The 14,575-nt window shown below is 41.1% G+C and overlaps 2 protein-coding genes and 1 non-coding gene across 3 annotated transcripts in view; 2 read left to right on the top strand and 1 right to left on the bottom strand.

Annotated features, from left to right (window-relative positions):
• Positions 1 to 28: 28 nt before the first annotated feature.
• ranbp1 (RAN binding protein 1) lies at positions 29 to 4,336 on the top strand. Its single transcript, XM_088300829.1, has 6 exons — positions 29 to 195; positions 1,241 to 1,374; positions 1,455 to 1,612; positions 2,491 to 2,619; positions 2,773 to 2,841; positions 3,219 to 4,336. The coding sequence occupies exons 1-6, from the start codon at positions 181 to 183 to the stop codon at positions 3,350 to 3,352; spliced, it is 639 nt and encodes a 212-aa protein (XP_088156955.1). The 5' UTR covers positions 29 to 180; the 3' UTR covers positions 3,353 to 4,336.
• Positions 2,950 to 3,078, top strand: LOC148344628 (small nucleolar RNA SNORA77). Its single transcript, XR_015847043.1, has one exon. It is a non-coding gene; the product is annotated as a small nucleolar RNA SNORA77 (small nucleolar RNA).
• A 125-nt stretch (positions 4,337 to 4,461) lies between the features above and the next one.
• zdhhc8b (zDHHC palmitoyltransferase 8b) overlaps positions 4,462 to 14,575 on the bottom strand; it is a 54,569-nt gene continuing 44,455 nt past the window's right edge. Inside the window, exons 3-11 of the mRNA XM_088300807.1 lie at positions 14,168 to 14,325; positions 13,626 to 13,798; positions 13,412 to 13,514; positions 13,028 to 13,119; positions 12,679 to 12,811; positions 10,707 to 10,812; positions 8,935 to 9,041; positions 7,788 to 8,857; positions 4,462 to 7,247 (exon numbers count right to left, since the gene is read on the bottom strand). Of these exons, the coding sequence (XP_088156933.1) occupies positions 7,115 to 7,247; positions 7,788 to 8,857; positions 8,935 to 9,041; positions 10,707 to 10,812; positions 12,679 to 12,811; positions 13,028 to 13,119; positions 13,412 to 13,514; positions 13,626 to 13,798; positions 14,168 to 14,325 (2,075 nt within the window). The 3' untranslated portion in view covers positions 4,462 to 7,114. The remainder of the gene's footprint in view (positions 7,248 to 7,787; positions 8,858 to 8,934; positions 9,042 to 10,706; positions 10,813 to 12,678; positions 12,812 to 13,027; positions 13,120 to 13,411; positions 13,515 to 13,625; positions 13,799 to 14,167; positions 14,326 to 14,575) is intronic.

Here is a 14,575-nt window from a genome sequence, read left to right as displayed (position 1 = left end):
GGTAATGTACAGGACAGGAGTTCCCGGCTATGTACGATGCAGTCCAATGATGATGACGTGGTGGCCAAATTCGGCGCGCGAAACCTGCAACAGGAAGTGAGAGAAGCTGAGTGAAGCGGCGGCCAGATTGGAATTTGATTCTTCAAGTTAACTTCAAAATCTGCAAACATCTACAATATTATGGCTGACCCAAAGGTGAGGACACGATTAGTAGCTCACCGAAAGTGTCCCGTTTGCTTAAAAATTAGAATTTGCGGCATAAACCCACAATGGCCGCTTCACAATTAGCCGAAGTTTGAAAGGTATCAAACTAACGACAATGAGTTGGCGATGCTACAAAAGCTAATTGCCGGCGTCCTTCCCTCTGATTTTAGAAAGAATCATATACGAGACTTAACATTTTCCACGCGTAACACTTGACTCGACTTTCAAGCTTTTTTCTGAAGGTTTTTGTGAGTGCGCCGAAATGTGCAGCAGCCGGTGAGCACGTCGCCGCTAACTGCCCAATCTCATTAGCGTATTCGGATGCTAATGGCTAGATGCTAGTTCTAAACTCCTCTCTTAATGTTGACAAGATCATCACACGTCTTTGTGTGCGTTATTGGTCAGCGGTAGAGCCAACTATCTGCGCGTTGTGCGAACTGGCGTTAGTTCGGTTTCCTTGCCTTTGTTCGCCATGCACAACAGTTGCTAACTACTACCTAGCTCATGTTAGCATGTGTCAGCGTGTTTTACACAAAACCTCGTAGATTACGAAATCACGTGTCAACAAATAGACTGGCGAAAGACGTCCACGCCATGCATTTTGCTGGTTAAGGTGTTTTATTATGGCGCGTCTCGAATGCACATTTGCTCCACAGTGGCGTCCTCACCGAAGGCCTCCCTGCTGGACTGGCTAACTTTTGAGCGTGTTCTTGCTGGCACGAAGTTAACAATATGAACAATCAAAGAAAACGAATTTACCTTAGAATGAGCTTGATTTGTATTCCCGCTGAATAGCGTGTACTTTTTGTAGTCATTTCTTTCATTATATATGTTAGTTTGCCTGCCGCTCCTGAGTTGTTGCCAGTTTTATACGTGTTTTTAGTGCGTTATTAGCTGCTGACTTGCCCAATATGACCACTGTATTCATATATATCCTCAAATCCCAGTATCTAAATGAGCATCAAAGTCCACCATTGATCACAAAAGGGAACAGCTGTCATCAGAAATATCCCATCCTTTTTCTGTGACCAATCAGGACCAAGAAGAGCATGAAACCACTGCAGAAGTTGCAGAAGACTCCAATCATGACCCTCAGTTTGAACCAATTGTGAACCTTCCTGAGCAGGAGGTGAAAACTTTAGAAGAAGATGAAGAGGAACTTTTCAAAATGTAAGTGGCCAGACTTGTCTGGTTATCGCCTCTCATATGTTGCATTTTGTCATTAGTGTGGGCGTCCTTGATTTTTGCAGGCGAGCTAAACTCTACCGGTTTGCCTCTGAAATCGACCCGCCTGAGTGGAAAGAGAGAGGCACTGGTGATGTCAAGCTGCTCAAGCACAAAGACAAGGGCACAATCCGCCTCCTAATGAGGAGAGATCGTACTTTGAAGCTTTGTGCTAATCATCAGAGTAAGTCAAGTGGCTGCATGAGCCTCATTTTAATATTTTTTTTTCCAAATGACAATTAAGGTGTTTAAAGCAGCTTTGTCTTGCATGTGATGATTTTGCAACACACATGCACAGGCATCTACAGCGCCAACAATACATCACTTGCTATAAAAATATATTGTCTATTCAGATAAGCATGCATGATTTTACTTGAGTGGTGCAAGGCAAATTAATGTTTGCGTGTGAAGCTAATTGTGCAGAAAGCAGTAGAGTGGCTAACAGAAGTTGATCAATTATTACAACTAGAAATTGGCCAATATTAGATTTTGACGGTATAACTGTCAGCAAAATATCAGTGTTAAAAAAATATTTTCCCATAAACAATCCCCGCCTAAAAAACTGCCCGATGGAAACCATCTTTTATATATAAACAAAATATTGAATATTTACATTAAGCAACATCATGTGAAGTTACCATAATTGAATAAATAACATTCTTCAATTTTAATTCTAAGTTGCAGTGTCCTGTCAATGGTGAGCTATTTTTACAACAAACCTGTGGGCTGCTCATGTTGTCCTTAAAGCTAATATGATAACCCACATTAATCAACATTAAGTTATTTGCTCTCCGCAAGCAGCCAATCGTTGCCGCATGACTGCCTGCTTTGGATTCCTCTCTAAAAAGAAAACTAAAGCTCGTTATTGGTGCCAGCCAAATTTACTGGTAATTGAAACTTTGTCTTTATGAAACTATTGTAGACGAGTAATCGACCCATGCCTAATTACAATGTTGATTATGAGTAAATCTGTGGGGCTAATTAGAATGCAGCTGTTTTGCCACCGTACGCCATCCTGTGTCCAATACTTGTTCGTGTGGTTGCCCCTCTTGTGAATACCAGTTGTACCGATGATGGAGCTGAAGCCCAACGCGGGCAGCGACAGAGCTTGGGTGTGGAACACACTAGCTGATTACGCCGATGAAGAACCCAAACCCGAACTTCTGGCCATACGCTTTTTAAATGCAGAAAGTAAGCCCTTCTCTGTCCAAAATTGTGTCTGCTTTTCATTCCTCAACTGAGTTGCAACCTTCAGAAGTTAGTTTTGGTCAATGCAATATGATGTGAAGTTGTGAACAAAATAGCACAGCGTGGAAATGCGGACAAGCTCTATTCTCTCTGCAGATGCTCAGAAGTTCAAAGTGAAGTTTGATGAGTGCAAAGATGTGGTCAGAAACAAACTACAGGGATCAGGTATGTAAGACATGAAGTGTTGGATTGTTTATAGGAGTAACATTGTGCCGTTTGTAAAAGTGGGATGTCCGACTCGCATTCTAGGTAGGTTTATTTTCATTCTTTACAGCAGACACACTCTGTTCTTTGCTGCACACTCCAGCTCAGGACTTTTTCCGTCTGCTACATGAATGTGCCGAATGGAATACATGACTGGGTTGTGTCAAATCCTGTCTCACTTTATTCTGCTACACTAACACACAACACACTTGAACAGTCTCCTTTACAAAGACCGCAAATGGGCTTAAATTTGAAATGTTGAAGCAGTGTGTCCGTGTGTGCGCGCGGCATGCATTCAAACTTGACTTTTTGATTCTATTTCTCTGTTTTCACCACAGACAAGGCTGATAGTGCAATCAAAGTGGCGGAGAAACTGCAGGAGCTCTCAGTAAAAGACAAAAAGGAAGGTGAAAAGGAGACTGAGAAGAAAGAAGAGGAAACAAAGCAGGTGACGGCAGAGGAAAAGAATTGAGAAACAAGAACTTTCTATACTGGTCTTCAAATGATCTGTTTTCCTCTTTTTCTACAATAGACTAAATGAACTGAATTTGGACACTTGCCATTAGTTGTTTTTTTGTTTTTCTTGTTTTTTTTTGTTTGTTTTTTTTAATGGTCCATTTTGCCTCACAAGCTCTTGATACCACTTTGAGAACCCAACAACCAAAATATTGAAAGTATGATCATGAAGCTCTTACCCCTCCCCGTCTAAACACCATTGGAATGCCACCCTTTGCAATTCGCATAAACAATTTAATGTTACTTGTGACAAAGTGTGAAGAGGCTTGTGATAGAGATGATTCCCACATTGGGGTATTTAGTTTTTGTTTTGTTTTTATATATTATTTTTGTAGGAAGAGGATACTGTAGCCTGCTTGTTAGCACCGCAGGGTCATGGACCCGCCGTCATGGAAAGAGCATTTTCTGTTACATCCCATGATGCATTTCATCTGGCCTTCTTGCCCTGTTCATGCCTCTGCTGTTCCCGCCATCAAGCAAATCAGTTTCTTGTCAGTGCAGATGTAAAAGTAGTTGTTTTTTTTTTTGCCAGGTCCATTGTGTCATCACATCTGTGTGGGGGGTCAGTAAGCAAGAAGTTCACACTGCAGCTTAGAACCATCAGATGCACTTAGCCTGAATTTCATTTTGTTTAAAACATCTAAAAATTAATCAGTCCAAAGTCAACATTTAACCACTTTGCTATAACGCCACTTCAAATGAAGTTTGTCATCACTAGGCATTTTCTTGGTTAACATTCCCTGCTTCTAAGCATGTGAAATCTGTCCCCAGCCATGTTGCTCGCCTCCATTCTTCTCACCAACAGTTTCTGAACCTCAAAAATGCATCCAAGTGCCAGTGCATCTGTAAATACCTGTACATGGATGAAATGTTGCTTCTCATTTGCACTCAAAATGATTGGAAATGTTTCCTCCACCTTTGAATTAAACACTATCAACCACTTTTGCATTCACTTAAGCATCCTCATAATAATGTGGACCTTGATGTGTTCATGCATTCTGATTTTTCCTACAATTTTGTTAGTATTGCACGGGAAAAGAATGAACACATTTTTTCACAGTATAATTTGCTCAAATTACACTTTATTGACTGCTCAGGTTTCTTCACAAAAATAACATCCATAGCTTTGTCTATAATTTAATACAATGAACTCTATATTGAAGTGTTTGACACGTAAATCTCATTGTTGACTTCAGGCAACATTTTCGGACCTGGAGTAATGAAGTGCGTTCTCTGAAATACAGTTGGGCGAATGGCAGTATCGAGGAATGACACCAGTTGTGTAATGGCCAAACTGGTTTGGAAGTCCTAATGAGTTCTTTAAACATATTTAATGTTACCACTCTGTAGATAATCTGTTAACTCCCCTCTGACAATTTACAGAATGAATTCAATTTGACAGTAAACGTATTAATTTCACAGAAAATGCAATGTGGCATCACTGCCTGTTGTGGCCTTCAATCACTTTAAGGCAACAGTGGCTGAGTCTAAACAAACCAAATAAGTCTTTCATATTTAACCACGTTTTTTTTCCCCAAAGCGTCTAACGGCAGATTGTGTTTAACACTTTGCTATTCCAGACAGCTATTGCATGTGTAGAGAACATTACTGGCCTAAATACTTTTTAAGAACAATAAAATTGTAAGACATGGGCTAAGAGACCACTGATGCCATTCTAATCCAATGTGGTCAGTGATTTGCAAGAACTGAATGGTTAATATTTTTTTATTTTCTTCTATTCATCTTTTAAAACCATGTTCCACGTGAGTGGGACAATTTGGAATTTTTATTTTTTTTAGGAATTAAAAAAAACTGATATTGTGTTATTATTGAGCCTGTTTACTGTCAGTGCATCCAACTCCAGAAGGTTTTTTATTTTTATTTTTTTCCGGAATGATCCAGTGTTGACCTAAATGACTGATGATGAAAAAATAGAGTGCACCTGCATTCTAGACTCAGTAAAATGCACCTGCTCTGTGACGGTATCAGAGGTCTGTTACAAAAATATTGGGACGTAAACCGCCTCCCCAAGACTATGGAACACACCAGGAAGATCAGGGATAAAGTTTTGGAGAAATGTATAGCAGGATTAGGTTATAAAAATGTCTCAAGCTTTAAACATCTCTCAGGGCACTTTTCAAGCAATCGTCTTGAAATGGGAAGCACAGGAGACCACTGCAAACGTATGTCCCTCGAAGCCAGCGGTGCCCAAGTCTGGTCCTTAGGAGCCCCTATCAGCCTCATTTACATGCTGAGCTTATCAGGAAGCTTTGGAAAAGCCTGATAACCATCTCGGGGCGGGTTCTCAGGGACCGGGTGTGGGCACTCCTGCTTTTCATTTTCAGCCCAAACAAGGACACCACTGATCAGAAATGCAGCCAAGTGGCCCATGATCAATGGATGAACTGTATAGAGCCACAACTAAGGTGGGGGAAATCTGTCCGTAGGACGACTTATCTTATCTGTCACACACTGCACAAATCTGGCCTTCATGGAAGAGTGGTAAAAAGAAATCAATTTCTCAAAGACAACCATTAAAATCTGAGTTTTCAAGCCAACTAGGTGACAGAATAAACTGGAAGGAAGTGCTCTCATCAGATGAGACCAAAATGAAACTTTGATTTTTCAATCTTTGGGGGTGAATATTTTCACACACCATACTCTTCAGTTTATTTGATTAAAAAAAAGTTTTAAATATATACATTTTGTTTCACTTCATGATTGTGTCACATGTAGTGTTGATTCTTCACCACAAAGCCTGAAATGTTGCAAAAGGTCAAAGTTCATGGGGCGCTAATACTTTTGCAAAGGCATTGGCATGGCAAAAAAAGGAGACATTTTCTTTCTTTACATTGGCATTGGTGGTGGTCAGTTCCCTCAATGAGCCCTTCTGCCTCAATTTTGAAAAATTATCACAAGAAATATTTGAACTAAGCCAGGCATACAATCTACAAAATAAAAAAATGTGAAATGTTTTTTTTTTTTTTAAGTTACTGAAGAAAAAAAAAAGGAAGGGCATATTTTGCTGGCTACTAGCCTGTCACTAAGCTTTTCTCATTCTTATGAATCTATTTTAAGCAAACACTTACCCAGACAACTAATATTATTAAAACGAGTTTGATGGTCAAATTTCGGGTTTTGAAACATGTCAAGTATGAGGTAATCTGAAGCCCGCACCTTCCTGGGTCCAAGAGAAGATGCTCCGAGTATTTGTCTTTAACACCTCTATGTCACTGATGGAGACACTGGATCAATTTAAACCTCTGCCTGTTCTGTCCATTCTTAGAAAAAATATATAATACATTGGAAGTGGAACAAAGGCGCAGGTCTCCTTTAAGTGGCCTGGTATTTTGAAGCACCATGTATGATTCTTGCGCTGAAGTTGTTCATGTTTTTTTTTTTTTTTTTCTTCAGTGATGTTTTGTTCTGGCTGAAGCACTAGCTGGAGTAAAAATGTGTATGGAATAAGGACATTTGGACCAGGGCACATAACTATAGCTATGATAATACAATCTTTTGGTCCAATCAAATGACCAATATATGGGGAAAAACGGGGGGGACACCCCTCACCCATAGAGAGGATCCAATGATAATTGGACTCAACACACAATCAGACCGATCCTGTGATTTAACAATAACATAACTGCTTCTGTATTCTACAGTTCACCAAGAAAAAAAAATAAAACGTTGTCTCAGAAGGTGGATTCGGCGTCCCTGCTCACACCGAAATCTCATAGGTGGTACCTCCCACCCCAGTCACCTTTTTGACGTTACCATGACGATTGGGACTGGCTGTGACACCCTTGGCACTCGGGTGGCAATCCATCTGGCCATTAACTTTCATGGCCTCTCTGAATAGAAACAGAAAAGCAACAAAGGGGTTCAACTCACAGATACTGAGATTCTACACAAATAAAAGGTCTATGGACAGCGAAGAAGAAGAGATGAAGGGTCGGAGCAACATGCCACAGTTGTCCAGATGGAACGGTCATTTGGATGCAAGGGTGTTGGAAATGACTGATGATGTGAAATGAGTATGTAAAAGCATGCAAAAAGAAGGAGGAATGGAAAGTCGCACAACTTTATTAATCTGACAGTCAGAGAAGAATACAAAACTTTTTTTTCTAAGGCAAAAAAAAAAAAAATCCATTCATGGAACACACTTAAGAATTCAGATGGAACTTAATGATAAATAAACAGTAGGACAAACACTGTATGCTTCATGTTACATGCTAGAAAGAGGTACAGACTAGGGCTCATTAAATCAATGGGAGCAGGGCTCAGGAGCGGATAGTTGTGTAGGTCTCCTGACAGACCCACCGCCAGCCGCCTCGAACACCCCCCCCATTTAGGGCATGCACGCAGTAGTACCAGAGGGCTAGGATTCATACCTTGCCCCACCCAAGCGAGGTGAGTTCATTCTCTCCTGAGCACTCATGTATGAGAGTTTCTGGTGGGAGTAGGAGGGCGATCGGGGCATGGCAGGGGAGTGGGGGTGGTGGGCCGGGGAGCGGTAAAGGCCCTCAGGGCCTGAGACCCTTCCGTGGTTGTTGTTGGTGCTAATGTGGTCTGTGTGTAAAGAGCTGGATGAAGTCCTGGGTGCTCGGCCCAAAGTGGAGCCAACCTGACACAATACAGGGGTTCGCTGGCCGTAGCTTAATCCAACCCCCATCAGATTGTCCCTGGAGCCTCCATAGGCCGGAGGTGTTGGGCCTCTGGACCCGGCACAGCGAGCCCCATCTGGATAGCAGGGGTTGGGAGGGAGGCCATATCCCCCCGAGCCCTCAAACACACCCGAGTCCTGGGCATAGATATGTGTCTGAGAATGCCCATGTAGAATGTGTCGCTTCTCTCTCGCCTCCATTTCCTTACGCTCTTGGATGGAGGCCATGATTGTTTGGGAGAGGTTGTCGTAGCGCACTGGGGACGGGTCCCTGTCCCGTAGGTGAGGGGAGTGACGGCCCACCCCCCGAGATGACATAACTGGACTGTAAGTGGCGCCGACCTGTTGTCGCTGCATCTCAGGCTCCCGCATGTGGCACATTTTGGTGGGCAGGTAGGGCGAGTGGAACCCCACTGGAGGTATACCACGGTGGGCCAAGCACTCACTGGCAGTGGGTGGGGTGCTACTGGGGTTCAGCAGGCTGTCATACGATAGGCTTCCGTTTCGGTTGGAGAGCGTGTTGGGGGAGAAGACGTTCTTATAGGGCGAAGAAGTGACCGTCTGGGGCTGCAGACCAACGAGCTGACCCTTCTCTGATCGCTGGTGCGCCTGCTTCAGGCTAAGAGTCCGAGAGTTGACTGGGTCGGAATCCAGTTGAAAAGGCGAGGACTTGAAAGTGCGGTGAAGGGGAGCATTGGTGTACTCTGGCAGATCTAAGTTTGGCTCAGATCGATAGTCGTGGCCAGGAACACCCTCTTCCAAAATGGCTGAGGAATTTTGGTCATCGGGCATGACAATCTGACAAGAAAACAGAAGACATGAAGAGTAGTAAGCTTTTTTCTAGATCAAAGACAACAAGAGCTTCATCATTTTACCTTGTCCCCTGCAGTATGATAGTGGACTTTCGGCATGGTGCCAAAGGACGGTCTGAATTTGTACATCGCCGGAGTGGAGGGGTGGGTCTTACCAGACAGAGAGCTTTCTATATTATAATAAAGACGGAGAGAAAAGCAAATATACAGTCGGTGCAAATTACCAAGGTGATATCAGACACTTCAGCATTGATAGACAATTGGTTATTATGTACAGTATACACTTATAGTTGCATTATTTAAACTAGAAAAGTGTGTAAAGTTTGCACAGGACCACATACATTCATTTATTTTTTTATTCCAGTTTTCATTACCTGCGCAATTTTTCTGTTTTAATGTAGAATTTGCACCAGATTGAGTGCTATTTCCACAAAAACACAATTCTAATTATACTGCCCAAGACATTGTGTAAAATGTGCATTTGAACAGAATACAATGATGTGAAAATAATTTTTAACCACATATGCAATTGAATACACTGAATAGAAAGATATGTTAAAATTGATGAAAGTTATTTATTTTGCAAATATTCACCCATTTTGAATTTGATGCCTGCAGCATGTTCCAAAAAAAGCTGCGGCAGGAGCAACAAAAGACTGGAAAAAAAATAAGTTAATATAAAAATTAGGGCTGTCATAAATTAAAGCAATAACTCAGGATATTAATTTACTTTTTTTTTTTAACTCAGTTAAATAGTTTAACTCTGTTCACTCAGGTTTGATTTACTTAAAAAATAACTTGCATACTTTTCAAATATTGTACCATATTATCTGTACATCTTGAGCACATCATCTCAGAACAAAGCATCCAGTTCAAGTTAACACTCGGCCTGGCAAACCAACACTGCTGGTGTTTGCGGGCAGTTTGGAGAAAGGGAGAAAAGAAAAATGCCTGTAAAGATGTCTCCGTTTAGATTGTATTCAAGAATCAAAGAAAGCTATTAGGATGGTCTTTGAATTAAATATACTTCATATTTGGTGATTTTGCATTAATTCCTAAATATTATTCAAGTAAATATCTGTTCCAAGCTTCACAACAAATAGTAGTTGAAAAATGTGATTAATCACAATTAATCATTGATTTTTTTTTGTGATTAATTAGTTTAAAAAAATCTAATCACTTGACAGCACTAATAAAAATATAAGATTGGTTAGAAAAGGAGCATCCCTGCAAGGATTCACCACTTTGTAACCAACTGAGTGAGCGAATAATTCATCAGTTTAAGAATGTTTCAATTTCGTTGTCAAAGTCGTTGGTATGCATTTGAAGATGTGCTGCAGTACACGAAACCACCAGCAGGTGACAATGTTGCTCCTCGGGATAGGGCTAACTGTTCACTCCCTGACATAATGCACCAAGACACAAGGTCTCTGGAGGGAACCAACCAAGTGGATGTGAGCGGTACACCCGCGTGCGCGAGCTAACGCGATATTAATGACGATATTTCAAAGCAACACATCACAACTGTACTGAGACACGTGCATAAATAACGGAACAAGCACACAGGAGCAAACAGGCTGTGTTTTACACTCAACAGATATTTCATGAGGTACACCTGCACAATCTGTGATATGAGCTGCTTGAATATCGTCTTTACGAAGACTGTTGTGTTTACCGTAGTGTAAAATTGCACTGCACTATACAGACGTCTTTAGGTTACATTATATTGTACATCCTTCAGTGTAACTAGATGTCACAGTTGTGTGTCTGAATAGTAAATGACAGGCAGAGGAGCTGGAAGGAGGAATGAGATGTGTGGTTCGAGTGGTTCTTACCCTCGCTGGAGGTCAGATGATTTTTCAGCTGGTTGTATCTGTCAGCTTTCGGTGGCAATGGCGGCTGTGTTTCTTTTTCATCCAGGCCATCAAGGCTGCTTTTGGACTATGGGGATAAAAGCAGAGCATCAAGAACATCCTAAACAGGTGGCTGAACAGCAGGTGTGATAGATACCCGTGTGCGTAGGTGCAGTGCCTTAGGCGGATACTTTAGTGATGCCACAAGAAATTGTGATAGCTAGTCGACGTAATTGCAGTCGCAAGCATATCGCCGGAATCAAACCAACTAACATTTGCTATGTACAGTCACAGGTCATAGAAGTTAATTAGTATGTGGTGGAAATGTATAAAAATATCTAAAAAAAAAATGGAGAGAGAGGGAGAGAGAATTTTAAAAATAAAATAAAAATATATGAATGGTGTGCATTCTGTGAAATATCTCAAACACACTTGTACGTCCTTAAATTGTCATACTATGTAATAATTATTAATATATATATATATATTTTTTTTTATACAAAAAAGATTCAGTTGTGCCTGCCTACCCATTATGTCAAATTACACTATCAAGTGTGTTTTGTGAGCTGTGCAATTCCGAAAATCTGCCTGTGAGCAACCAAAATGGTACCCAACTCATTGTTGAACGCAGAGATCAGCGTGAAAGGAGGACAAGATCCAAGATGGCCCATTTTCCACAAACACGCCCAGTTTATATATTTTTTTTTGATCAGGATACTACGTCTTAATTTTGGAGAAATTAAAAAAAAAAGTGATGACGAGAAAACCGCCTACTTTTAATGAGAAATATGGCCATGGCCCGCTCTTCTCTCCCCATTAAAGGGACCAATTACAACTTCTCCTTTGGAAATCTTTGTACTTTCATTGCTTATAATGTCCCAAAACAGTGATCAATAGGCACCAAAATTTATGTGGACATCCCTACCTATGACCACGTCAACATATCAAAAGGATTAACCTCTCCGTGGCTGATTTAGAAGAGAATGAGGAACTGTAGAAGTGAGCAGAGCTACATCGATTATACTGTTAGGATGTGGCACACTGCTCCTTTGCTGATCATGGTGAGTACGCTCGGCATAAAAACACTCGTTGAGATATAGACTGAAGTGGGAATGACTAGACATGCACATTTATTTGGATGAGGATTTTTTTTTTTTTCAACTGAAAGCGATCTAACTACAACGCGCCTTCTTATTCTTTGGAACATAAGAGCATCGGACTACGTGTACGCCACTCAATGTTACGTTCCAAAAAACGTAAATCACTATATTGTCTCTTAGGGGGCGAACATTTTAGTACTGATGTCATATTTACATGCAAACCTATTGTGCCAATGTTAACGTCGATTAAGCGCCCCTTTAACTTCGAATAAGCAGTACCTCTTTGATTGTTCAGCAAAACTGATGATGCGGTGGGGGCGAGGGGGCATTCGTGTTTGCTGATCTATCTGCTGCATGCGCCATATGCACGGATACACGACGCTAATTGACGTGTGATTTGTCAGATCGGTGATGAAGCGATGCCTCCGGAATTGAAAATTCAATCGATTTTCAAATGGGGGCCCGCTCCTTTCTTCAGATAGTTGCAACCGCTAGCTCTGCTGTCGTCATGGTAATAAAAATTGAAAACCCTTCTCAGCATTGGTCCTGGAGTACAGGAGGACTGTGTAAACAGTGTCTCCTTGGCGATCAGTATAATAAAATCAAATAAAAAATATTTAATAACATTTAAGAAGTGGATGTTAAATGTTATTGACCTTATATTTTGACCCGAGGATGTCTTTTTTTAGGACATAAACTGTTTCAACCACCATTAAATGTCTTTGTCAAGTAATCGTTTTTGGGCATCAATAACTTGATTATATCTGTTGCCGTCGTGATTGCATTACAAGCAGTTCTTTGTACTAAAAAAAAATTTTAAAAAAAGCTTTGGATTTGAGTCGCAAAAAGCTCACCTTGGAGCTGATGATGGTGCCGTGGATGCCGTTGTCATTGACCTTGATGGTGATTTGCCTGTCTGATAGGTCGGGTCTGATGAACGGAGGTTGAATTTTGATGTGGGGCTTTTTTCGTGGGTCAAAAATGTACCTGCATAAGAAGAGATAACATGTACGATCACTGTGATATGTACCAAGAAGATTTGTGAAATTGCTACAAAAATGAAGGAGAGGAACAATTTATGTACTATGCCTATCCCAGCTGACTTTGGGCACACACACATTTGCATTCTGAGTTGGACCTGATGAGTGAAGCATTACACCGCCAGTGACCAATAATAATCCCGTGTACGCAAGAGCGTCTTACCTTGGCCCCAGAGGACTACATAAAACATACTCCACGTTTCCACAGCAACCTTTAGTGAAGGGATTTACTCCTCCACGAAACTTGCCCGTTACCTGAAGAACATAAGATCTTGTTTAGAGTTTCGACAGATGAGCACACACACGCATGCATGCACACACTCACGAAAACTGGACCGGAGGCAATATGCTTCAGCACAGAATGAGAATATGAATAAGATCATCACCACTCGTCCATCCCAAAATAAAAGCAGCCAGTTGCATATAAAACTTATTGCACATCTTTGCAATATGCATATTGCACGGGCCATTATTTGGATGAAGATATTTTTTCAAGACATTGTGCAGCCTTATCTCAGAGCTTTATTACTCTATCGTGGCTCCTCACTTGTTCATTTGTGGTCCGACCTCGCGCCACAAGCACCATGTGGAAACCCGTGAGACCCATGACGGGAATAAAGAAAAGTCCTGCGATACACATCACCACCAATCTGAGCATTCAACAGTTAAGGCACATACAAATATCAGCTCACAAAACAATTACAGTTGACAAATGATTAAAAATCATATCAAAAGAGGTAAGAGGATTGTTAAAAGGATACGTGACGGTGGTGTGCAGAGCACCCAGCCGCTCCTGGTGGTGGAGCACAAAAATGAGGCCAAAGGTGAAAACTCCCATCATGTGAATGCTCAAGGAGAGCAGGAAGAGGAAGAAGTAGCGATAATTTCTGCGTCCAATGCAGTTGTTGACCCAAGGACAGTGATGGTCAAAGTCCTGAGAATGAGGAACATGTTTTTTTTTTGTTTTTTTTTTATTTAAGGACAAACACTCAATCCATAATCCGAGGATGTTTAATAGTGAAATTATTCCACACGTGCTGTGTAAAGAGAACTAAAAGGAGTGGGACTAAACACAACTATAGTCCTAAAACAAACATTTGGCACGCATTATCAAAAATGTGCACTTGCAGCATGTGTAACATGCGTACTATCCTTTATACAGTCAAGGAATAATGTTCGAAACAATTATACGATTTAAAATAATTACACTGACGGGGCACAAAGGTTTGCAAAAAAAGAGTCTTTCAAAGTGTCCAGTAAATAATGCTTTGACATTGTCCCACAAAAACGTATATAGACCCACCTCCACGCAATTGTCACAGACACTGCAATGTGAGCAGCGAGGCGGTCTGTAGAAGTGACAGGTGGCGCACCACTTCATCCGAACCTGAATGCCCTTGATCTCCACGTTCTTGTAGAGAGGCGCTCGGAAGTCATCGTCTTTGTCTTCATCCTCGTCCGCTGTGCACACATGAACACGCAACGCAGTCAGGCTGGGGCTGTTTCAGCTCATTTATTTTTAGGTATTGCAAAAAAAAAAAAAAAAGGCAACATGCTTCTTATGTGGCCAAAGCGTCCCAAAATCGGAACGAGCATTGTGAAAAAAGTGATATTGTATTTTCCATGAATTGGAACTACAAAAAAAAATACATTTTAGTTTTTGGAATTTGCAGCAAAAGTTGATTCTTGACCTCAGACTGAGTCTTTAATA

This window comes from Idiotropiscis lumnitzeri, chromosome 1 (assembly GCF_059441095.1).
Source record: "Idiotropiscis lumnitzeri isolate Australia: NSW breed Sydney's pygmy pipehorse chromosome 1, RoL_Ilum_1.0, whole genome shotgun sequence".
NCBI classification, from domain to species: Eukaryota; Metazoa; Chordata; class Actinopteri; order Syngnathiformes; family Syngnathidae; genus Idiotropiscis; species Idiotropiscis lumnitzeri.
Note: the sequence above shows the minus strand (reverse complement) of the source record. Positions and strands in the feature narration are given on the sequence as shown.